Source organism: Schistosoma mansoni, chromosome 4, assembly GCF_000237925.1.
Source record: "Schistosoma mansoni strain Puerto Rico chromosome 4, complete genome".
NCBI lineage: Eukaryota > Metazoa > Platyhelminthes > Trematoda > Strigeidida > Schistosomatidae > Schistosoma > Schistosoma mansoni.
In genome coordinates this window covers 10,325,857-10,350,675 of record NC_031498.1, presented here as the reverse complement: position 1 = coordinate 10,350,675, position 24,819 = coordinate 10,325,857, and the positions used below count along the sequence as shown (strand labels likewise).

Here is a 24,819-nt window from a genome sequence, read left to right as displayed (position 1 = left end):
ACCATTTGGTCCGTGAACGACCAATCCTTACAGAATCCGGTCCGTTGATCTTGAAGCTGGACATCTACTGCATCATTCATCCGATCCGACAATACTCTGTTGAAAACATTTCCTGATACCAATAGTAATGTGATGTTTCTGTAGTTCTCACGCTTCTTCAGATCTCCTTTATTTGGCATCTCTATGAAATATCCTTCATTTCGATCTGTCAGTGGTACTTTCTCCCCTTCTTAAACCTTCCTCAATAGAACGTGGAGCATGTTTGCAGTCTTTTTAATGTCTGACTCTGGTTCTTGAGCTGGTATATTGGCAGGTCCTATTGCTTCCTTAATGTTGGGTTGTCTGGTGGTCATCCTAATTTGTTCGATCGTTGGTGGAGTGACATTGAAGGGAATGTGTGTGCTGCCTTAAAGCGCACTTGTAGGACTATGGTCTACTTCGTTATTAGTACTGCTCTAACAATAGATCTAATCCTAAAACTGTAGATGCGTCATAATGTGACCATCTAATCAATAAGATCTTAGGTGGAAGTCACACCATTGTCTAAACTGACTTATCTTATCGTGATAATTAGCAATATGATTGGAGTTTCTAAAGAACACATTTAGGCTAAAGATAGAACAATATATTTAACATGAATAAAACAGATAGGTTGCTCAAGAATGACCATGCCTACAAGGCTGAGCCATGCCATCCGATTGAGTCCAACTGAATGCCCTCGCCTTCTCCATTGTTAACCTCTTCGTGTCGATTGTTGAATATAAATCTTTTCAGTAATTATATGCTCAGCTTTAAAGGTCGTGTGGTCAGGGTCCAATGCTACTACATACTGTTCACCTGTTCCTCTGTTCTTGAATTTCAGTGATGGACTCGCCTTCTTTGTCTTCGAACAGTCTCTCTGGGTTGCTATGTTTCTCTACCAGTTCCTTCGTTGCGTCATATAGTCACCTGATATTTCCCCCCCTTGTAGTCTTTTCCGCTATTGTTCCAAGGTCTTCCACGTATTTCTGCTTGTCAGCTCGAATGTTTCTCTCCACTTGTTTGTTTTTTCTGTGTACTAAGCTTGTGCCTTGTTGCTTTCTTTTTTGCTGTAGTTCAGCAGTTGTTGATTACTGTCTTCTTGTTTTTCCTTTCCTGTATCCTGTCCAGGGTTTCGGTGGAGATCCATTCCTTATGATGGTCCTCCCCTCTACCTAGCACTTCTTGACAAGTCGAAGTTAATGACTTTTCGATCCCTTTCTCGTTGTCCTCCATAGTAGTTGCTTCTTCTTTCAGTAGATCATGTAAAGCTTGGAACCTGTTGTTGAGAGCTATCTTGAATTTATATGGTTTGACATTATCTCGAAGGTAAGCTGTGTTGAACCTTTGTAATTCTGTCTCTCCAGTTGTCCAGTACTTCTTTACTTTTAGTTCCATCTTGGCAACCAACAAGTGGTGACCTGAAGCTATGTCAACTCCTCTCCTGGTTCTCACGTCTTCCATCGATCTTCTGAACTTTTTACTAATGCCAATATGATCGACCTAGTTCTACATGTGTGATCCGGTAAAACTCATGTAGCTTAGTATTTGAGTTAGTGAAAGGATATTGCGCCGCCTATAACTATTTTGTTGAATCCACATAAATTTTCAAATCTCTCACTATTCTCGTTCCTTTGTCCCAGTTCATATCGTCCCATGATATCTTTATACCCGGTGTTATTCATTCCGACTTTGGCGTTCAGATTTTCCATCAGGATAGTCAGGTTCTTTCCTGAGCACTTCACTATGATCGATTGCAGTCGCCCCTTCTGATCAACATTTTTTAGCAACGTTGTTTTCTACGGGACAGGGTCGCTGACTCCATGCCCAACCGTAATCCTTTACCTGGGTCTGTTACCTGCAGTAACTATAGAAGAGCTACAGGCAGACTTTCATCTAATTACCCATTGGCTTACTTATAACTATTATATTCCTAAATTCTTTTGCTTGCTTTGGTAAATATTTGTCTGTCGCTATACCTTCCTCAATGCCTTAACTTTGTTTGAAAACCCATAATTGATATTGTAATCACTTGAAACATCCCACTAGTCACATACTCACAGCCTATAACTTCTGACCGTCTGATCCGCTCTCGGCAAGATACTTACAGAAATAATGTTTTCCAAAGGGATATGAAACATAGAGAATCTAGTATGTTTTAACATTTTATCTAACAACCACATTAAAAGACCCTAACGTAACGAAAGGAGAGGACGTGGAACTACTGATCATCAAACAATAATGCCAAGGGCAATAATTTCAATTCACTCATGTTTGCATGGCAGAACACTTGATTTGTTTTAAGTTTTTTATGATCAAAGACGAGGAGATCAATCAGTGAGACTGAAGTTGTTCCCCTACGCTCACTATTAAGATTAATATCTACAGTTTATTCTGGCTCTGCTATCCTACCAAGATAACCTATAACACGTTAACTCGGGCTTTTACGTCATGATACAGAGGCTGATATTTTATGGAAGAATAACAACACAAAAATAATTGATAATAAAAGACAAATCTATTAGAATTTCCAGTCACTTCACTGTCTTTTGACGCACTTTCGATCGTAGTGGACAACCTAGATCCTAGCCTCAAATTTCCTCTCATTATTTAATCCAATTCTACTTCACCGCACGTCACAACTCATGGTTCTTTATCATTGTATACCTTTATCTAAAGACTATTTAGCTACAATTCATCTTGGTAATAACTGCTCTTGTGGGTTTTATCCTCAGATTTACCATACCTTTATCTGTTCCACTATTAACAGTTAAGCATATTTAAGGTTTAATATCGAAATCCCTTGCTGCTTCTTGGTCTTTCATTTTTTCAGCGTCACGTTTTCAGTGGAAGTCATGGGGGTTCTTCTTAGGCCTGAAACACACAGTAACGCGCTCATTTTCTTGGGTTACAGTCTATACGAAGCATCCTCCAATCGTTACATTATAGCAACTTTAAACTTACTAAACAGTTGCACTGCATAAATACTTGGTAGAAACACAATTCTAACAAGTGAATGTGAAGTTTGGGCCGGATGTGCGTTCGCCTAGATCACAATGTGCAGGAGATACCATTTTTGAATAGATTCTAGCAACGTTGAACATATGGTACGGTACTAAAAAATCCATTTCTTAACTTGTTGATATATTCATACGAATATTCCGTCATTTATTTTAAATGGTTTCATCAATTTGATAATCCTACGTGGGAAGAATCTGATCTGTAAACTCATGTTGTAAATAATTGATCATCACCGTAAACATAGTGTGCCACACAGTTTTTCTATTGTCGGAAGTATGTATTTCATCGGCAACCTAAAATTTTATTCTTGAGTGATGGGAGTGGTAAATGGTCTCAGGATACAATGAATTCAACAGAATCAGAAAGTTCTGGTAACCAAGTATTTTATAACAAGGTGATGTACAGCTGAACAAGGAAGGAGACGATGGTTGGATAGGAAGACATACTCAATAGTAGATGAAGGAACATGATGCTTCTGAAACAGTTATCCAGGGCAGTAGAGGCGTTTCAAGCACTAACTCCTACGCGTTTCACATAAGACCGTGGTCTGATTTAGTGGGGTGTTTGATCCATCGACTTTGGCTAGTTGGCATCCATTCAAAGTAACACGGTCAGCATCAGTATCAAGGAGCACTTAATTTAACGAATAATTTACGAAATCATGACAAGCTAAACAAAGAGCAGTAAATTGACTTAGTATTGTTTGTTTGAATCTTCCCATTGATGTTTAGGAATGCAACTGGTCAGTCTCTAATTAGCACATGTGCATACTGTGCGTATTGCCTAGATATAGTCTCAATTCACAAGCACTGTAACGACGAACGCACAGTATGCACATATGTCGATTGGGGACTGATCAGATTCGAGAGAACAATACTAAGTGAATTTAAACTTCACCCCATTGAACAAGCAAGTGGATTTCAGGACTCAGTAACTGAGTGGATAACGCGATGGCGTTTGAAGCGAAAGATACTGGGTTCGAGTCTCAGAGTGAACGTCAACTCTGAGATGCAGGTACATCCAGCTGACGAGTCCCAAATAGGACGAAGCGCGCGTCAAACTGGATTCCACTGCTAGCCACTATCCATCTTTGCTTACAAAGAGTAGTAAGTTTCAAGCTCTTCGCGTAGAGATGTCCTACATAAACAGAACTATATCCAGGTATGAAGAGTGACTTCTTGTCCTTCAAGAATGAAGTTGCCTTTAAGTAAACACATTAACTAAAAAGTTCTCGAAAACGTGCACTAATACTGAAGTGTCACTAGCTATAAATTGAGTTTAACATAAGCCATAGAAGGGACATTCAATAACCAGACATTGAATAAATCCAGTGAATTCCAAGACGTAGTTTTAACTTCTAAAGAACTATCAGTATTCTTTACTTACTGATCCGTAAGAATTTTGAAGTAAGACAAGCAAAACGGCAGTCTATCATCGAGACTAAACAAACCATCATGCACCTGTTGATAGTAACTTTTCAAAATTTATACTTGTGATTTGTTCATATTAGTTTCTGTGGACGTAACTCCAAACTGTCATTCTCAAATGTGGAGCCCTGCCAACTGAAGAGCTTTCGAGTCCCGTCGAATGCCACTTAAAACGATTGACTAAAATCAATTTGAAATAAAATTTGGAAAACTACTGATTTGGTCAGTAGTCATTACTAGCCATTGGTTTTTTAGTTCAATGGAAACCAGTAATACAAGAACGAAAAATCGGGGGAAATACACTGACTTTTGCCGGCTTGTTAAAAAGACATTGTGTATTGGGTACAGGAAAAACCACCATTCATAAAATTCATAGGACTGCTCCCAATCTATTTTTAAAACATATGGAGGATCACACCTTGAAGTTCACGATGTCTCCCTATTCGCTCTCTTCAAAAGATACATGAATCTCTCAGATCAAGTACAGAGACGAACAACTAAGTGACAGGAATAACGAATAAATTTTACGAAGACATATTACAATAGCTGAGGTTATTCCCACTGAGTCATGGAGGAACAAGAGGTAATCTGACAATGACATGCAATGTGTTAAGTACAGCAAGTAGTGCCGATACAAGCATCCTACCGGGAAATCACTATCATTCTCCCCTAGTCAACCCTCTAAGAGTTACACATTAAAGAGTGAAAACCAAGATATTCCCTCCATTTTTTCCCATCAAGAGTTGTCCTCGTTTGGAATGCCCTGCCAACCAATGTGACCACATCCCTCTCAGGAGATAGCTTTAAGGAGACTTGCCAAACACATACTCATCCATGGATTACCGTTTCTCCCTCGTACCAGTTGTGCCTGACGCATATTATTTTATCTTAGCGTTCCGATTTCTTCATTATTTTTCCCATTGCATCCAACCAACCTCCTGCATGGTAATGTGATGACTGCTAGCATATAGAAATCGCACTGTCCTGAGACCAATGCACTTACTTAGATTACAAGGTATACAAATCTATACATATTTACCAAACTGACTGGAGTTAGTGCAGTCGATTGGCTAGACTACCACCAATTAGACACTAATAAATACGTAGAACCTTACAGAGAAAACGAGAGGCACAGAAAAAGAAATTAATCAGTTTATATGAGCTCGTCACAAGGGCATTGCATATTGGATAGCCCTTCACGTTTTTCCAATAAGGGAATATAAAAATTTTGCACCACGAATAATCTGAACTGCACACTGTTGTTTTGATTAGCGGCAAATTTACGAACTACTTTTAATACAGCTTTCGAAAAAAATTGATCCCACTTTTAATACATTTTTTTTATGACCTAGTGCTGTACGCCATTATTGTTCGTTTGTTGGTGGGCGAGGTTGTTGTCAAAATGGGGAAGCATAAGTTCAAGACACGCTGTTATTTAGATATAAAGATTGATTCACAGCCAGGTATATTTTGTTTTTTTGAAATTGACTAATATTATGCAGCTGGTCGTATAGTTTTTGAATTGTTTAATGATATCTGCCCAAAGGCTGCTGAAAATTTTAAAAAGTTGTGTCAAGGTACTCTTCACTATAGCTTTCCAACTGGTTTAGGTGTTTGTGGCCTAGGTCTCAAAACGGGGAAGCCATTAACTTACCAAGGAAGCGTCTTTCATCGAGTTATTAAGGGTTTCATGGTTCAAGGTGGTGATTTCAGTAATAAGGATGGAACTGGTGGTGAATCAATATATGGTGGCACTTTTGCTGGTAAGAGTACTTTTGGAAAGTTTTGATTTTCTAAGATGAGTGCCTTACAACCGAACATGACCGACCGTTTTTGCTTTCTATGGCAAACAGAGGGCCTAACACTAATGGCTCTCAGTTTTTCATGTAAGGCTAAATATTTGCTACTAATTAGTTTCAGTACAACTGCTCCTGCTCCCCACCTGAATGGAAAACATATGGTATTCGGCCATGTTATATCAGGGGAAGATGTTGTCAGGAAAATCGAAGCTGTTCCAATTTCTGACACTAAGGCCCATCGCCCGGTAAAATCGATTGTGATTGAATCTTGCGGTGAACTTATTCCTGGCAAGTTCCTTAAGTTTCTGATGAAAATCTATAGTTAAAAAAAGTAAGGTAATGGGTGAGGAAAAGAAGTCGAAAAAAGCCAAGAAGGCAAAGAAGAAGAAACGGAAACTCAGTGAAGGCGAGGAGTTTTCTGATAGGTAAAAGGATTTTCGTAAAAACTATTCTTTAGTGAAAGTGACATGGATAATGAATGCAGTGTTCGCAAAGAAGAAGTACCGGAAGTACCGCCACCGAAATTTCTGTATCGTGGGAACTACGATGAGGATCAGCTAGAGCTTCAAAATAAAGTGAATCTTAGTCCAAGGTATTGGTCATAAACTCTCATTTTTATTTTCGAAGTTAATGCTGAATGTGACGATAAAGAGTAGATTACTTAACATATTGGGTTACGACTAGCTAATTGTTGCAGCTGACTTAGATGTTTTATGCACTTGTGCCTTTTAGGCTATTCAGTCAGCGATCTGAATCGAAAATTTATGTAGTGGAAATCAACTTTATTCTGTGAAGTCAAGGTACGTTTCCTAAATCATCGATCAAGAAATAGATTTAAAGACGACGGTGTGTTTGCATGTTGATTTTTGGTCGTTACTTTTTGTGATGCGTAGTCTACTCTCCATATCTATCATCTCTGACGAACCTACTTTTGTCTAAAATTTTGCCAAAAGTCTCCTCTACCGACATGACCTGTGATCTTCGAATACCGTCCGCAAAATTTAAGTACCGCAACGGTTATAGGATCTTGACGACTTTCGTTTCAAGCACTGTAATGCTAACGTCATTTAGTCATTCTCATTTGATAATTTTGAGGGTATTCTGTATATCTCTGTCTTGAGTAGACCGGGGTCACGTAACTGCGTTTATGTTGCTTTCATTTTTGTTAATATTTCGCACATACGCCTTCCTCTAGACGTAACATAGTTGCAGTATTAACCCTATTAATTGTTTTTACGACTTAAGTCTAATGCTTTGTATTACTTTTGATCAACAGTATTTCAGCACGCATCAGTAATTCAGTTGAATCCAGGTGGGTCTCCTGTTACCATTGTATTTCCATACTGATTATATTTCACTGTTTTTACTCAATATTAGAGGTGGCCACTCTATCCATCCCTTCGTAATTCATGGTCATAGGTAATAAATTACAGGCCACTTGAGTACTGAAGCAATTTTGTTAACCTTGTATGGAGTTCTATCGCCATTCCGTACATTTTTTAAATGGTTTCAGATAGTGCTATAATACTCTCATTGAAACACGTCTGAACAAGAGTTATGCTTTCGTTTGTGCAGTTCATTTTAGTAACACAACGTTACGTGTAAACATGCTTTTGAGGTTTTGAAAAAGACTGAATTTTAATCCAAGTAGTGTTTCATAGCTGTTTGTTCATCCACTTAGCTCGCACACAAATTACAGCTCAAATACCAGTACACAAATCCGTACTCAGTAAATAGGTTTTCATATTCCTTCAGTAATTTTGATTCGCCAAAATAAGTAAACTATATATTTTCACACTGTTAATCGGACTGTATAAGGTTATTCGATGTATATACTATCCGACATCACATAACTTAACAATTTTCTATTTTTCAGACACGATATAGACAGCCGCGAAAGTGCTCGTACTCGGTACCAAGAGGATCGTTCAGGTCGAGTAGTCAAAGGACGCGGACGAATCGTGAGTTGTACTAGCTGTTTACATCTTAAACTTGCAAAGTGTCGTTAACGGATGTTCATTGGTTAATGAAATCTGATATTAGATAGTTGTTGGCATTCTGTAGGGACCTCCGGGCCTGAGTTTCGTGTTAATTAGTACTCGTTAACATAGTATATCCATAATCTTGAATGGACTGAGGTTCTCGTTAAGCATGGAACATGTGTCATACAGTTTTACAATCAGAAAAGTTACTACTAAGCTATCCGGGTTTAGGACTTCATAACAATTTCTATTCAACTACCTAGCACCAAAACATTCCAAGCAATGTCGAATCACTTAGAATAGTGGCTGCATTGCGACTCGATCGAAGTTATTCTACTAATACTAAGCACTGAGAAAACATGAAATTAGTTACTATCGTGGTCAGTCAGTGTACTGAATCTATCTTTTATCATGTAGCTGAGTGCCACAATCATTGAGCTATGGAGGATCGCTTCACTTACTAATGTTTATGGTGCTTTACCTCAGTGAACTAGATACTGCTTCAGGTCAGTGTGTTACAGAATAAAAGTTAACTCCGCCTTCAGTAGAAGTGTTTTAAATCTTAGTATAAATCTACATATTTATATTAGGTTATAGTACCGAGATTTCTGCAACTGGATAGCACCATAAGCTCATAAAATAGAGTCCGCAGTTATTTCATAAAACTGCAGCATGGATAGATGCACATTTATGTCAAATTCTGTGTCACGTGTGACTGATTAGCTGAGGTTGTACGTAATTAGTAAGTGAAAGTAACGTATCATACAATCCACGTTATGCTAGTTTTTTCGAACATACTCTTCAACCGAGTTTGTGTTTAGCGACAGTGCTAAGGATATTCTTAGACTTCGTTAGACGGATTATGGTTTAAAAATGATAATAACTAACACTTCATCTAAAACAGTAGTAAATATATCGGAATACTTGTCTCTGGTTTTTTACATCAAGTCATATCTGTTTCGTCAGATTGCCCTGACAATGTTTCTATTGATTTAACTAATGTTATCAAAAGTTAATCCTTATGAAACAATAATTAAATTACATCACAAGCCCAGTACTATTTTTCTGTCTTGTGTCTTCGCAGAGACCCGATGGTCGCGTGCTCAGACTGTAATCTGTATTTATCAGTATTTTTATTCCAATAAGTACTCAATGACTAAGAGTTGTTTTGTTGTTAATTTGTATTTCCTAACTCTAATCTGTATAACATTTATTTTAGTGTTACCAGAGCCCAAACTCTCGTTCAGGAAGTCCTGAACGTAGCACCACCCCACCCCACTGGCGCCAAGCAAGTTCTCATACTCAGAGATTAGACCAAGATGAATGGAAACAATGGAGTGAACGAAGAAATCACGAACAAATAAACAACTTACAGTATGTGCATTAGTACTTCATGCTTTTTAGAATAGTAGGTCTACCAGTGTATACTCTTAAGGGCAACAAGTGTTAAAAAAGAAGTCTTATGTATTAAAATATTTGATGAACAACACAAATAGACTGCGATCATTTAAAATAAGTTCGGATTTCCATTATAATCTGAATTTCGTTAAAATCACGAACCGATTTAAATCCAACAACCTCCGCAACCCATACTTAGAATTTGAATTGTTCGGTCAGTTATTAGAAACTCATGAGATGAAATCAGGTCAGATGCATATCTGATCTGACTAAAATCGTAGCTTTCCAATAAATTATTTATCCACATTTTCTGTAGTGCAATCATGTGTCATTTTAGCATGAAATTCACTTATTCCATTTTCCTTTCAGGAGAAGGGTATCGTCATCCCGTTCATCACGTGGAAGTAGACAGGATCCGCTGTCTCCATCTGTAGCTGCTAGTCGTAATAGAAACCCAAGTGCTTCGCCATCATCTGTTGTTATAGCCAATACTGGTGTTTCTGGTAGTCTAAGAGATATTGATTCTTCCGAAAAGGGATTTTCAATGGATCAACGAGATGGTCATAAACAACGTTCTCCCAGTCATTCACCATCACTAGCTCAGTAGGTTTCGCAACATTTCCTGACTTCGGTTTGAGTACACTGCCTATTTTTATTCTTGAGTTCGATTTCTCAGTTAATAGAATTTAACACAGCTCTGTCAAATTTAGAATTCGATGTTTGGTTACTCTTGTTAAGATCCTGGTAACAGTTTTTTAGTGCTAAGACCCTTCGTGCTACCACAGATTTTAGGAAACATTCATGGTGATCTATCTCATTCTAGCAGTTACTTTTGTCAAATATCTGTACTTTTTGCTCATTTCTCTATAGCCTTACATTTATTGCTTATCAGATAGAAAAATCCTACATTTTCTGCTGAACACTTGCGGATATCTTTTTAAAACAATGTACTTTATGTTATGACGAAAATTCTTTAATAAGTGCGCTTTTAATAGTTTTGTCAATATACTTGATTGTGTTCTTATTAACAGGTATGAGTAAGTCAGACTACATAGTTAAGACCTGTAAAAAGTATATTTTTTCAGATATCCTTCGTCTTCATGCAGTTTAGTTTCGTTAAACATTATCCGTTTTCTGATGTTTTTATATTATATGATGCTTTTTGTTACTACACCTCGATCGATCAAGTATTTTAAAGATGTATGGATTTTTACTCAGTGTTAAGTATACAATTTTTTAGTGGTGTTCGGTCTTTTTTATTAGTTTGAAATTCAATATTAACATTCCAACTATGTATTCTGTTGCAGTTTGGAGCAATCCCTTCTGCTCAACTGGAATTCGTTAACGTGTGAAGTAGTTGACGCACTCGAGTTATGCAAGGATAGTTTACCATCTGGCCATTATTCTTTGGTTTTATAGGAAATTCTATCCTAAGTTGTCTAGAAGTCAGTGATAGTCAAAAACTACGATTGCTTTTCAGAAATGTTTCATCACTTTTTAAATGTTCGTTTTGCATATATTTTAGTCGAGTATTAGTAAATGATTCCAAGTTAGTGGAAAATGGTTCCTCACCAACACAAAATAATCTGTCACCGGTCTCAGCCGTCCCAAAAAAGATTTATATCGAGTTCGAGGGTAAACCCGATGATTCGAGTGACAGGCGTTGTGTTAGATCTCCCGAAGATATACGTCAGACGTCAGTGTCTGAGAATTTATTTGGTAAAGGCCGGCGAGCAAACCAACGTTTATCAGAAATAGACGATGAATATATCGTAGATATCGATGAAGATGCTAAGTTTAAAACTCTTCCGACCACTACTCATGAACAGTCTCCAAAACTCTCTAAATTTTCAGAATATTCGACCGTTAAGGTAAGCACTTATTTAATTGTTAAAAGTTTTCTTAGTGTTATACGTTTACCTAACTACAACTATCCAATCTATTTGTGAATTTCCTTTTGTATGTAGCTAGTTGTGTAAAGACTTGATTTTCTGCAGGAATTTTACTATTAGTTAATTACTATTTATAATCGGATTTATTCCTTAAATATGTATTGTTTTCTCTTTTATGCTTGTCAATCTAGCACTATCATACCCCAGTGTAAGCAAATAATAAACACTGAAGAGCAATTATGGTGTCATAATGTTAATATCAAACTTTTGGATATTCATTATTTCGCAGTGTAATATCTTTTTTTTGAAAATTGTTTTAATTGGATTATTTTCTGTTTTATCAGTCAAATGACGTATCCAAGAGAGACTTAGGTGATTCACCCAAGGTGTATCATACCAATCAGTCCCCTGGAAAGTATTCTGGATCTCCAAATTTAAAATCCCCACAACAGATACTTATCTCCCCAGTTAATTCATGTGCTTCTGGTCAACAGCAAAAATATCAATCAAAATCCCCAGTTCTTATGGCTTCACCGAAGCTTCCTACACCTTTTGAAAATCAGGCTCCTATTGATCAACCTATTATAATTTCACCATCTCGTATCCCTTACCCATCCCCTCCGTCACGTTCCGGTTCCAATAATCGGATGCCATCGCCACCCTCTGAGAATGCCCGCATATCTTCACCTCCGGATTTCTCAAATCGAAACCAAGTGAGGAATAAACTGATCATAAATAAATTAAGGTTTTTGCCGACTCACATCCATTTTAATTTAGTGAGTGATAGTTTTTAGGTTTTATTTAGTTAAAACGAATATCTGCAACTGGTTTTTGTCGCAGTCGCACTGTGTTTGAAATAAGATTTTAAATAGGATTACTCATCTACCACACCTAGATAATCACTTGTTTCTGACTGATACCATCCAGTACTCATAGTTTGGTTCCAAAATTATCTACCTGTCTTTTCAAAGAAGGGTATAAACTACCAACAAATTTTGCATAATGGCTGCAATACATAACCCCTACCAATGTAAAAGACGAAAAATTGTTTGTATTTGAATGACAATATGTTTATACTGCAACGTTATTATTATTATTATATAGTATTGTCTAAGTTTAAAATATAAGGTTTCATGTAAGAAAGTTGAGTGTAGACACTGCGTTCAAATGTTCTGTTACAGGTTAATGGACATTCCACCCTATTTTTTGTTTTCAGGTTTCTCATGAACTTTCTAGAATCCCAACACCACCACAACCAGATAATAACAAGGAACAGGTTAAAGTGTTTTCAGAAAAAACAGACCTGCATATACTGGAGGAGATCCCGTCACCTGAAAAACCTAGGAAACAACCCTCACCTTCACATTCAGACAAACAATTAAAAGTGACTCGTGGTTCCCGGTCTGCTTCCAGAAGTTCTACGCTAGGTTCTAGATCGAATTCTAGTTGTGAATCTGATAGCTCTAGGTCTTGTTCTCGTTCATACTCCCAAACAAGTCCCAAAAAACGACGCCGACGAACCCCTCGTAGTCCTCCACCTCATCTTGTTGAAAAGTAAGTGCTATTTTTGCTTCCTATCGCTTTATTGCTCATAAATGCCAAAGTTTTGAGACTTCTGATTTGTTTTTCTCGATGTATAAATTCGCGTGGTAAATTGCGGTTCTATTTGCATATAGTAACCGTTCAGACAACACGCTACATTAAAGGCTCACAATCTTTAGTGTCCTGATGCTAACAGTTAACAAGCCTTATTTTATTGTCTGGTGTATTTAATTTTAACCTTACGTAAATGTTTATTTAGGTGGAAAATGCGTCGTGAAATGCTAAACCAGAAGCGCCGCGTCGTACCACCGTCTGTAGCAGCTTATGCACCTTCTGGATCATCAGAAGATCGTCTTCGTGGCATTGAAAGACGTCATTTATCGGGGAGAAGTACTCACATACATTCCCGATCACCATCACGTTCCATCCCAAGCCGTCGACGAAGTCGATCCTCAAGTTCACGCTCTAAATCAGGCTCATACACACATGGCCGTACGAAGTTAAATATTAGACGTGGTTCCCCTGAAGCAGAAAGTATCCGCAGTCGAAGAAGTCCAAGTCGTGACAGAAAGACATCGCGTTCAAGATCACATAGCCGCTCGCCTCCAAAAAGTTTTGGGTTGAAGCACAGAGGTACTTCACCAAGTAAACCTATCATAGTAATAACTAAGAAAAGTCAAACTACTCAGTAAGTTTTATCTTCCTTATCAGTTTCAAAAGTGTTTCGTAATTAAGTAATTTTACTATGATGATTTTAAAAAATTTTGCGTCAATAATGTAAAATTGCGTTGACCAGTGTACCAGACCAGTAAAATCCAAGCTGTTTCAAAACTCAGTTACTACACATTTAATGAATTTATCATGACAAATGCATTAGGAAAGTTTAAGAAACCACAACCTCAATATTAACTTAGATGGTATAGCTCTTCATAGCGTCCTAGTATCATCGGCTGTCTCATCTACTGATTTTCATATTCGCTCAGGGTCTCAGTATTATACCTCGAAGAGTTTTCCCTCTGCCTTGCAAGTGACTTAAGTGTACTTATTCTAAGACCTCAAATCATTGACTTTCAGTTGCTCAGACGTTTTGCCATTGTGAAAGCCCAACTCCGTGCTGCGAAATTTTACCAATTGCAATATACTCTCATCTAAATGATTCTCAATGTTATTCTTCGAAAGATCATTTAGCTAACCAGAATTTCTGAAAAACGGATCAGCTATTTAATTGACTGCTCGGAAATTGTTTACCATTCAAGTAGACAAACTTTTCTTTCATTGCCTTATAGAGCGTAAATTCTATTTTAGGGTAAAGCAACTTTCAAAAGATTACTCAAGCAAGAATCCGAAATTTGCAGCTGACTATCAAGGATAAACGTGTTTACAGAACTACTAGTCCTGTAGCCCTTGGTTTTACTGCTTTTCTTTCCATTTCTTAATAGTTAAGACTCTCCTAGGTATATATTTCTCAGAAAACTCATGCTACATTGGTTGGTACAATAGAACAGCAAACTAAACTGCGTGTCCTGCAAGGTTTAGAAATGATAAATGAATCCATCCTCTATTTGTAGAGGATTTAAACGCAATGCCATACTCGTGTAAGAGGATACAAAAACACCGATTCTCGCTGCTCCAAAACAGTAGTAAAGTTGAACAGTTCTACGTTATTTTATATTACCTAATCTGTGCTACACACAACATTCTCGAAGCACTCATCTGAGGCGTGAAATGTCACCGAAGACAGTTGTAACAAAACTTTTGTTAGTCCACCTTACTGCGAAATGCAACACCATAAAATGATAAAAGCTACAAATATAATACGCTTTTTCTATTCATTTATGTTTTCAACATGTTTCCAATCTGACTCTTGTTTCGATTAGAGTGCCAAAGCTTTTATGGTACAAAATGTAAATAGTTGCACTGAAATAAACGTTTGCCACTATCTCAAAAGATATATATATATGTCCGAACGGGATGATAGTGTGTTTTTCGTTTTTTTTCCACAGAAAACCTACGAAAATTGTCACAGAAGATCCACCCACTGAAGTAAGCTACGTTTCCGGGGATTTCTCTTAAAAATGTAATTGTCTTTTACTGCAGCGTAATTGTTAAACGTTGGAAATTATTTTAAATCGACACATTTTGGGGGAAAATTGTCTCATTGAATTATGACAACCTATCGTGAATTCTCTGCAGAATATTTCTTATCCTTAGAATTTATGCTTCTGCGAATCTTATTTGAGTTCAGAATTTCTGAATTTGTAAGATGCAGTTTCATGATCCATCCCCTAATGGGATACGGAGATATTTTTAAAAACCTATCTCAGGACCACAATGGAACGTTAATAATGTAGTTTTTTAAAAAATCATATGGTTCCATGTAAAATCAGCATCAGCACAATTTATAATACCAACCGATTGTACGGGTATTGATTCCAGTGAAACCACGTTACTTCATGTATATTAAATTTTTCAGGTATTCAATAAAAATGCAATATATTTATTATAATTCCCTAAGATTTAATTGATTATCTGAGCACAAGTTAACAGTTCTACTTATTGCTATTTTCGTTCCAAAGAATACTGTTACAACCAGTAAGTGGGAAAATTCCCCTCAAATCGTGGAGAAAAATACAAATCAACATCTAGGTCCATGGACTAACAAACATTGGGAAACAGGCGATAAAGTTGAACTTGATGAGTCTGTAAACAAAGACGAGAAAACTTTAGCTACTGCAAAAACCCAAGGTCCAAATAGTACTTCAGTTCTACAGAGGCTTCGTGTAGTACAAGAGGATTCTTCTAAGAATGAAGTACATTTACATAAAAATGAAAATTCTCCCGCCGCTGTCATTGATAATAAGGAAAAACTAGAAAACTCAATTCCTGCTTCTAATGAAACTACGTCTATCCCAACCGTGCCAACTATGATCAAACCCCAAGTTCCTCCAATATCTAGAAATCAAGTATGTTTATGTCGCGTTCACTTATTCTGCATTGGTAGTCGATTCGCTGTCCGAATTCTCAAATCTTGTAAAAAGTTCCAGTGAAATGATTGACTTAGTTTTACCTGTTAGATAACCGTATTTTCTAAATTGCATATACAGAGATGGATATTATATTAGTGTTGAGACGTTAAAAAGAAGTAACTAATATTCTGCATATACTTAAAGGAACATGTTAATTTCTATCCAGTGTAAACTATCTACAAAAAACAGGATTTCATATTCGGCTTTGAACCATATTTTATTTGTAACAGATTGTAACATTATACACCCACTTAGACTAAAGTAGATGGCACGGAGTTCGAACCTGTAACAGTTCAAAACTGATACTTAACACATTAGAGTACTGCACTGTAGCAAATAGATGTCGTATTTTTTGCAGCTGCTGGGTTTTAATTCGTAAGATTGGCGAGAACTATCCATTTTCGGTTTAAAGCTTCACATAGCTTTGATATTTATTTATTTAATTAGAAGCTTGATACAGAGATCAAGTAAATAATTTATCATAATGCTCATCACCTTTGACCAATTACGGTAGACTGCATAGTAATCTACAATAATGGTTGATGGCAACAGTTATAATCTTTATATTCGATGGGATAGTTATACTTTTCGTTTAACTAAAATCTTTAATTCATTTTTCGAAAAATATACTGTGAGTATGAACTTTTTGTCTTTTACTGAGAGCCATTTATCGTCCATTAAAATTTTCAGTAATCCAAAACTCAGTATTGGTTATTTAAAAATTCTCAAAGTAATGTTAAGTCTCATATCGATAGAAAGATTTCTAGTGAATTGCACCATACATTTTCCTAGGGTAATAAACTGGGAAATCAACTGTGTCAAAATGCCCAATATAGTAATTTTTATAAAGATTTATAAACAAGTGTGCTTTGTTGTAAACACAAGCTTCCTTGTCTTATAGGATGCGTTACGTTCGTCAAAGAATGCTATGAGATGTGATCATGAAACATAATTTCTACATATTTATTAATGTCATATGTAGATTGTTTTCAGACGAATGGATGAAGGGTTCACAATATCATTAACCGACAAATAACTACAGTGCAGTTTTTAACTTGAATCACACTGCAGATTGACTCAGTGGCATACAATGTCGAGTATATTAGACGTTATAAAAAAATAAATTACGGTCATGAGATTCAGTTTCGTCGTATAACGTCGCCACATAATAGTTCAACTTTTGTATATAAATAAGATTCATATTACTTTTCTTTTGTAATTTCGGTGAACATACAGCAGTAACTCTTCCTTGTATATCGGCCTAGTAAATGACAATTAATTTCCTAACTTTGATTCAATTGTAAATTATGAAACATATTTTTCTCATATTTTCAGGTCAAAAAACCAACTGCAATCAGAGGAAGGTCTCATTCATCCAGTTCTAGTTCTGCATCTTCATCTTCCTCATCTGGATCCTCTTCAAGAAGTTCCAGCAGACCTAAGCGTTCTCGTAAGAGATGTCGGTCCATAAGCTCATCGGCACGCAAAATGCAAAGGAGTGACTTTTCGGACTCCAGAAGCAGGGGTAGGGGCAGTCGTGGACGTTACTCTCCAGTCAGTCGTTCCTATTATACAAGATCACGTTCTCGTTCATTTTCAACAAGAGCTTCGACGAATTGGGGCACACGTACCAGCTATCCAAGTCGTAATCGTTCTTGGTCTAGGTCTCGTTCCAGATCATTCTCCAGAGACTCTCGATCTCATAGCTCGAGTGCTCGTCGTCATAAACGTCGTCACAGGAGAACGCGTCGTGGGAGGAACTCTAGTCGTAGTTGGTCATCATCAAGAAGTTCTAGTAGATCTATAAGACGGCGCTAACTGTAATATTCTCATATAAAAACGCCTTGTTCAGTCTTTTGTTTTAAATGTATTTATTCATGATATAAATATGTGTTTTTAGTTCATTTTTACAACCCGTTTCGTACTAAAAAACATGCCGCTTTAGTTGAATAATTATAAGTAAATAGGCGATTCTATCATCAGGTGAACTTAAATTATAAATATAAAATATTGGAATGATAATAATGATAAGCTGATTCACAACTTATAAAGTTAACTGCTGAATAAATAAGTCAAAAGCTAGTCATCAAATTAATCGATTTCTGCGTTCAGTTTCGGAAACTATTCTGTTTCGGTTTTTGGACGAGGTGGTAACGGAGGCGGTTTTTGTCTTGAGGGCGTTTGTGGGGCGACGCGTGTTGGAGAGATGGGATCAACCTAAAAAGTGCAAACAGTTTATATTAGCAAAAACTGAGCGTGAGTAACAGAATTAAATTTACACAGACAAAAGAACAATATTCCTAACTATTAGTAAAATCCAACAAACTATACTTGCACAATTCACATATATTGGTTGAGCATTTAAATTCGGCAACTAGGTCTCATATTTCGGCTTTGATAGATCTGGGAAGCTGAATAGTATCACTAGCCTTCATATTAGCTCAGAGTTGGAATCTGCATTTGGGTATTAAGTTATATGATAACCATAACGGTCACAATGTCCGAAATGGACATCAAAATTATGACGTTAGTTTTAACGATGTTCAGAACAGTTTCCAGGAAGTGGTATAACTTTGTGTTTAGTTTGCTGTTGTTTTCGTGCTGTTGACTTTCTGTAAACTCAAGGTAAATCTACAATCTTCATTTGCACCCTAACAAACATTCATTTCGCAGTCGTTAATAATTATCCTTCACCGCGTATTGTTTTATAGGATTACGGAGAAATAGGGCACATATATATGAAGTGTTCTCACAGTTCGCATGAACAGCTTCTTATAAGTGGGAATTTTGAGTTTTTCACTTCATCTTAGCTTTAAAATCTCAAACAAGGAATATAAGGAAATCCTTCAATGATAATTAGGGAGTATGAAGCTAAGGGACATCAATTGCCTTTTTCTTAGTTTATGCCTCAAGGTTTATATAAAGTAGTCACATAAACATGAATATTTTACTGGAATATGGTTACTTCAGTGCTGTAGCAAATCAGTCCGCGTATCAGACCTGTGTGAAGTCGAAAGGCACTCGTTCACGGTGAGGGTCATGATCTAATTGAAACTTAGCAATTAGGAGTACTTTACCACGGTTCCACTACTTAGCAAATGGTATTCTGTTTATTTTATTTCAAAAAAGGATTTCCAACTATTACATAGATGGTAAATGGGTTGGTTAATCATTTAGACCTATCATCTTCGCGCCTCTGACAGAACAATGTCTACTTATTCTTTCATATTTCCTAGTTTCAAAGTTAATGAACATATTTCACTTACATTTATAAGTGCGGCATCCTTGTCATGGTTCATAGTTGTAGATGAATCACTTTGTGAAGAATACACAAGAGTAAAGGGATCATCAGTTGATCTGTTTGAAGAATTTAGAAAAAGAAATCCGAATAATAGTCAGGATAAAACTGGGAATCCTATTTGTAGTGATTAAAATTTGAAAACCATTTTAAAGTACAATCAGGCACCAAAAAATCAACACTTCAGTGAAGTGATGAAGAAATGAATGGTAGTCGGATCAATGCACAAATTATCAAAAATGATATTTAGTATGAGATACACTTCAGTTAGAAATGCAAAGGAAGAGTTTCTCTTTATGAAAAGTGTAGTAGAAAACTATAGCTGGATGGTCATTAGATTATATACTGAGCTACATTTGATAACGCATCTAGCCAGTAGGCCTCATCATCACATAAAACCTGAATCGGAAAGTCGTGATCGATCGACAGATCCCAATCTTGTAGTCATATCATGTCACAAAATGACTACCTTTCTTTCTTTGCTACTCGATCCCGGAATCAGCAAATAATGTGATTCGGAACCCGTTAAGATAACGCGAATACAATAATGAATAGTTATAAATTATCTTAAAAAACGTAAGCTTGATTATTGCTGTGAACATTGTTCAGTTAAATGATGTGGTACATATTTACATGTTATTTCCCTTTCAGACGATGGGAAGAGTAAACTATTCATTCAAGAGCGTTCAACTACTGAACTACTTTTAAACTAGATAGTAAAGTAGTGGTCACTTGAAGCAAGTAGCGTGTAACAGACTATCACAGAACAAAAAGATACCAGTTATTTATGAACAAAAATGCTGAACGCTAGATCTTGATATAATATCTTTCAGACCAAGTTAGTGCGCAATTCAAATCAACACTGAGTGAAAAAAACACTTGGTAAAATATGGAAGCAAATTCAGACTTCTGACAATACAAACCAGGGTAAATGTCAGTTCAACTGCAGTAAACATGATCTAAGTTCTTTAGCAGTTGGAGTTTATTTACCAAGTTTAAAAAATCGAGAAAGGATTTTTTCCCTAAAAACAAGATACTTCACACACACTTAAGACGTTGAATACTTAGTCCGTGGGTACTTATTCACTTTTTAATAAATTTAATATAAGAACTTTTGAGGCTATGAGACACTGACTAGTGCTATACCAAGGAAACAGGGCTAAAATTATCGCCCTTTTGCATTGTAATACGCTGTAGTGTATTTGAAGAAACAGAAAGAACAAACTCGTATCTTGAAATCGTGTTCGGTACGAGCATACAGCAATTGTTATTGACAGGACGATTGGGATTCGCCTAATACGAACGCAAACGAATGGGAACTCGAATAGACTACATGTCTATCACACAACAACACTTCGACGTTAGTTTAACATAAAGGAGACGGAGCTTTCAGTATGTTCCGAACGGAAGTAAGAAACTGGAATAGGACAAACATGTTTAAATAGAAATACCTAATGACCTTGGGACATGTAACACGGCAGTTACCCACCGAAGACAATAGAAGATGGTCGCGCAATATCGTGGGTTAGTTGAAGTTAGATATTAACATCGTTGAATGCCGCTAGCTCAGTGGTCTAGAGATCGAGCGTTCGCACGCGAGGCCGAAGGCCCTGGGTTCGAGTCCCGCATGCGATATCGTGGATGCACACTTCTGAGGAGCCCCATACTAGAATGAAACGACCATCTAGTACTTCCAGGTTCCCAACGGTGGTCTAACATTGATCGTTTCATGGCATCAAAACAACAATCTCCACAACCCTATATTGATAACAATAAAAGCCAATTAGACGATGGTCGAGGTCATTGTGGAAATTTTAATTGGAAAAATGTCATCATGTACTGAGAGAAACTGAAGGGCCCGAGCTCTTGTCCTAGCACAAATGCTATTACATAGGTCTACTTAGTGACACTTTATTATAATCATAATGTGAGAGAATCGAGCAATAAGGAAATGTTTCATTTTAACCAATAAACTAAATCTTTTTTCAAGACTAGAAGTTTGTAATGAGAATATAACCGAAGAGAATCTCCCATTTCATATAACTTAAGATTGTGAAGAAGTTTGTCAACAAATTTAGACGAAACTCATTGATTTAGTGAAACTGTATAGACTAAACAACAATTAATTTACTTTTCGAAAAGTTAATTCAACATAAAAACATTAGTAACTGCTACTTAGTTAATCAATAATTTAAGAGACTGTACAAAGATTGATAACATTTGGTTTCCTATATCACACAGAACAGTAATTGTGAGTTTTTGTTTGTTTACGCTGTTCTCCTATAAGTATTAATCAACAAGTTTAGTACCTGGTTCAATTCAGTTTAATTATAACAAAAATGTACTGTAAAAAAGTCGGAAGTGAGGAAAATAACTACTGACTCTATTCAACCTATGTGTATACTAATCAATATATTCTCTTGAAATGCATAAATATTTCATCTTTAAAAACAAATTGTACTGAAGTTAAGGACTCTGGAAAGAAAAACGCATAGAAATGCCGTAAATGAAGATGTTACATACGAGTGATCTTCAAAGTAGTTGTGTCAGAGAAATATAAGTCCATTCTTACAGAAAAAGAAAGCAGGAATTCACAGAAAGTTGACATCTTAGACTTTCTTGAGAGACTATAAAAAAAAAGATTTTTCATCTCATGGTGAAATGTGTATCAGCTGAAACTAAACCTTGCATTAATCCTCTTGAGTAATACAACTACTTCAGTCCCCATTCTATATTCACTAAACTAGTTTTTATTTCGATTGTAAGATATACTCATACGATAACTTACTCTTAGGTTATTATTAATTTGAAATAGATACCAATGAACAACTATAAAGACAGGATTCACTAATGATCTAGTACAATCATTTCCATAAAGGATCATCATCATCAATGATAACAATCTATTATAGTCATTTTTCTGTGAAAGATCATCACTGTTAACGATAATAATAAAGAAAAATATCGAATGAAAAAGATGAATAAATAAACACTTCATTATTAATGGTAATTAACACTTTAAATCAATAATCACCGGAGATGTGTTCATTGTTGATGGTTTTCAAATTGCTCACATAAAGTAAACATTTGTGTCTAAGATTACGCTCAATTATATATATATATATATATATATATATATATATATATATATATATATTCTGATTTAAAGTTTGAAATCGATACAAAGCATGATGTTTGTTTAAGAAATCCTAATTCATTAACTGTAATTATAATTTTTAAAGACCAGTAAGATAATTGCAGTGACGAAATACTTGGAAGGCAAGTTTTAAAACGTTTAAGCCATTAATTTTCAATGTACTCCTAATCAAGAACAATTAGTTTTAAGTATATTTCAGTTAACATCAGACAATAGAAGATAAAACGTACAACTAAATCAATGTAAACTATCAACCATCTAATTATTGATAAGAATTATTATTGCACCAAACTCATTATCTGTTGGTTCGAGCTATTTTGGCAGATCCAGACTCCACCTGGTTGAAGTCCGTATTATAACCTCGATCAGTGGTTGGAAACTTTGGGTGATATGGCTCAGAATCGTTCACAATGGCACAGATGCATTTATTTCTCTCGGTCTTAAAGTACGGTATTTCTTCATACATACCTTTTCATCCTGTCTCTTTAAACCATCTGCAAAAGGTTTAGCCATTTTTTGTCATTTCTACTATATTATTTTAATCTCCTCTGTTGTTTTCATCTCGTCGTGATAATCTGGTATGGCAACTTAGGCTAACATAAATCTGTGCCAAGCTCCGTGCTGAAGGTATCTATCTAGGGCACTATATTAGGTATACCTATGTAACTTTCGCTAATAATTGAATATGACTTTTTCTAAGGACTTAATTATTTACTACTGAAAAAAATAATTCCTTTATTTTGTATTTATTCACAAGTCCCGTAGTGACTGATGCAATTTATTAAAATAAAACTCATATATTATGCTTTAATTTTAAATGTCATATCAAAAAGTTCCGTAAGTAAATAATTTCAAACTGCACAGCATCAATATTAATGAAAATTTAATCAGTAATCTTACATAACACAAAACATTTCAACTCTTCAGTTACAAATTGCCTAAAAGAACCAGATATTATTACTTTATTAATAAACAATCGAAATAACCTATCAGTATTTTCAATTAGTTCTGAATCTGACTGATGGAATCAACTGATTATGGTTAAAATCATATGATTACTCTTGTATCTTCACAAAATGTAACATTCAAAAGTGAACAAAAAGAGAAAGTGTAATAAATTTTTTTTCTTTAGAAAACAATGAAATAGATCAAATTAATTGTGAATAGAACTATAAATAGTTGAATAATTTGACAGTACAATAGATTGATCATCTAGTAGTGACCAATGTCATGTTTGTCTAGTCCTTATGTAGTGCTAATCAAATTTTATTGATCAAGTTACAATGTGGCCACTCGTTTAGATGATTCAATATCATGTCCACTATGATGAAAAGTTGAGTGATTGGAGGTAGTCAATACGAAACCTTAGACCTAGATTTTGTACTAGTTGGCACATGTCAGTAAAGTGTACCTGTAATCTTGGGGGGGGGGAATGATGCCTCTTGATGGGTTCGAACCCGTGCCACCTAGCTTAACAGTCCGAAACATTACCACAAAGCTATTCATGTCACTAATGGCCATCTGTAGTACTGAGACACATGATAGATTGGCCAGTGAATAGTGAGCGATGTCATATATGTCTAGACTTTTAGCTCTGCATTAGTATTATTATCACTGTAGCCGATAGCCAATAAAAAATATGTGTCATAGGTGGATGTGATGTATCACATATCAAATATACGATTATATCTACTTTATTATGAATAATTTGTACATTTTCCCTATAAAAAATGACGTCTCAGTCACTATCGCTTATTCTGTTCATATGTGAATTAAATTAGTATCACACTGTAAAGAGTATTTATAATTACTAATTTTAATCATAAACTATATCTATTCTTTTACAAAATCACAATGATGAAATACTGGACGGCCGTTTCATCTTATTGTGGGACTCCTCAGCAGTGTGCATGCACGACCTCGCCTCGCGAGATTCGAACCCAGGACCTATCAGTCTCGCGCTAGAGCGCTTAACCACTAGACCACTGAGCCGGCATCCGATGGTGTTAATGTCTAACTTCAACCAATCCACGAAGTTGAGCAACCGTTCACCAATTGTCTTCAGTGAGTTCCTATTTCACAACAGACCTGGTTTGAACTCCACTGGTCACTGCTTCTAACTAGAACTCCTGGACTTACTTCTCGAAGTTGGTCACTAGTGAGCATATGATTATTATTATCAGAAGGGGTTTTTGTGGAGATTTAGTATTTTTATAGTTGAAAGCGTGAGTCAACTGATGCTATACTACCAAGGAAAAC

General features: G+C 36.1%; 2 protein-coding genes across 3 annotated transcripts in view; one reads left to right on the top strand and one right to left on the bottom strand.

Moving 5' to 3' along the window:
- Positions 1-5,859: 5,859 nt before the first annotated feature.
- Positions 5,860-18,272, top strand: Smp_069160.1 (the record flags this gene model as incomplete). 2 transcript variants are annotated; one of them, XM_018796789.1, is made up of 18 exons in its annotated part: positions 5,860-5,929; positions 5,969-6,043; positions 6,077-6,229; positions 6,265-6,352; positions 6,387-6,538; positions 6,588-6,690; positions 6,723-6,857; positions 7,542-7,577; positions 8,142-8,226; positions 9,467-9,621; positions 10,015-10,248; positions 11,171-11,516; positions 11,882-12,250; positions 12,754-13,091; positions 13,339-13,767; positions 15,083-15,122; positions 15,656-16,042; positions 17,441-18,272. In XM_018796789.1, the coding sequence occupies 18 exons, from the start codon at positions 5,869-5,871 to the stop codon at positions 17,921-17,923; spliced, it is 3,669 nt and encodes a 1,222-aa protein (XP_018651895.1). The 2 variants fall into 2 exon arrangements, with proteins under 2 accessions (XP_018651895.1, XP_018651896.1); XM_018796788.1 differs by lacking the exon at positions 7,542-7,577 and having other exon boundaries at positions 5,869-5,929; positions 17,441-17,923.
- Positions 17,585-24,819, bottom strand: part of Smp_159670 (putative synaptojanin) — a gene marked incomplete at its 5' end in the record, with an annotated part of 61,824 nt that continues 54,589 nt past the window's right edge. The window contains 2 exons of the mRNA XM_018796787.1: positions 17,585-18,322; positions 19,372-19,462. Coding sequence (XP_018651894.1) covers positions 18,227-18,322; positions 19,372-19,462 — 187 coding nt within the window. The 3' untranslated portion in view covers positions 17,585-18,226. The remainder of the gene's footprint in view (positions 18,323-19,371; positions 19,463-24,819) is intronic.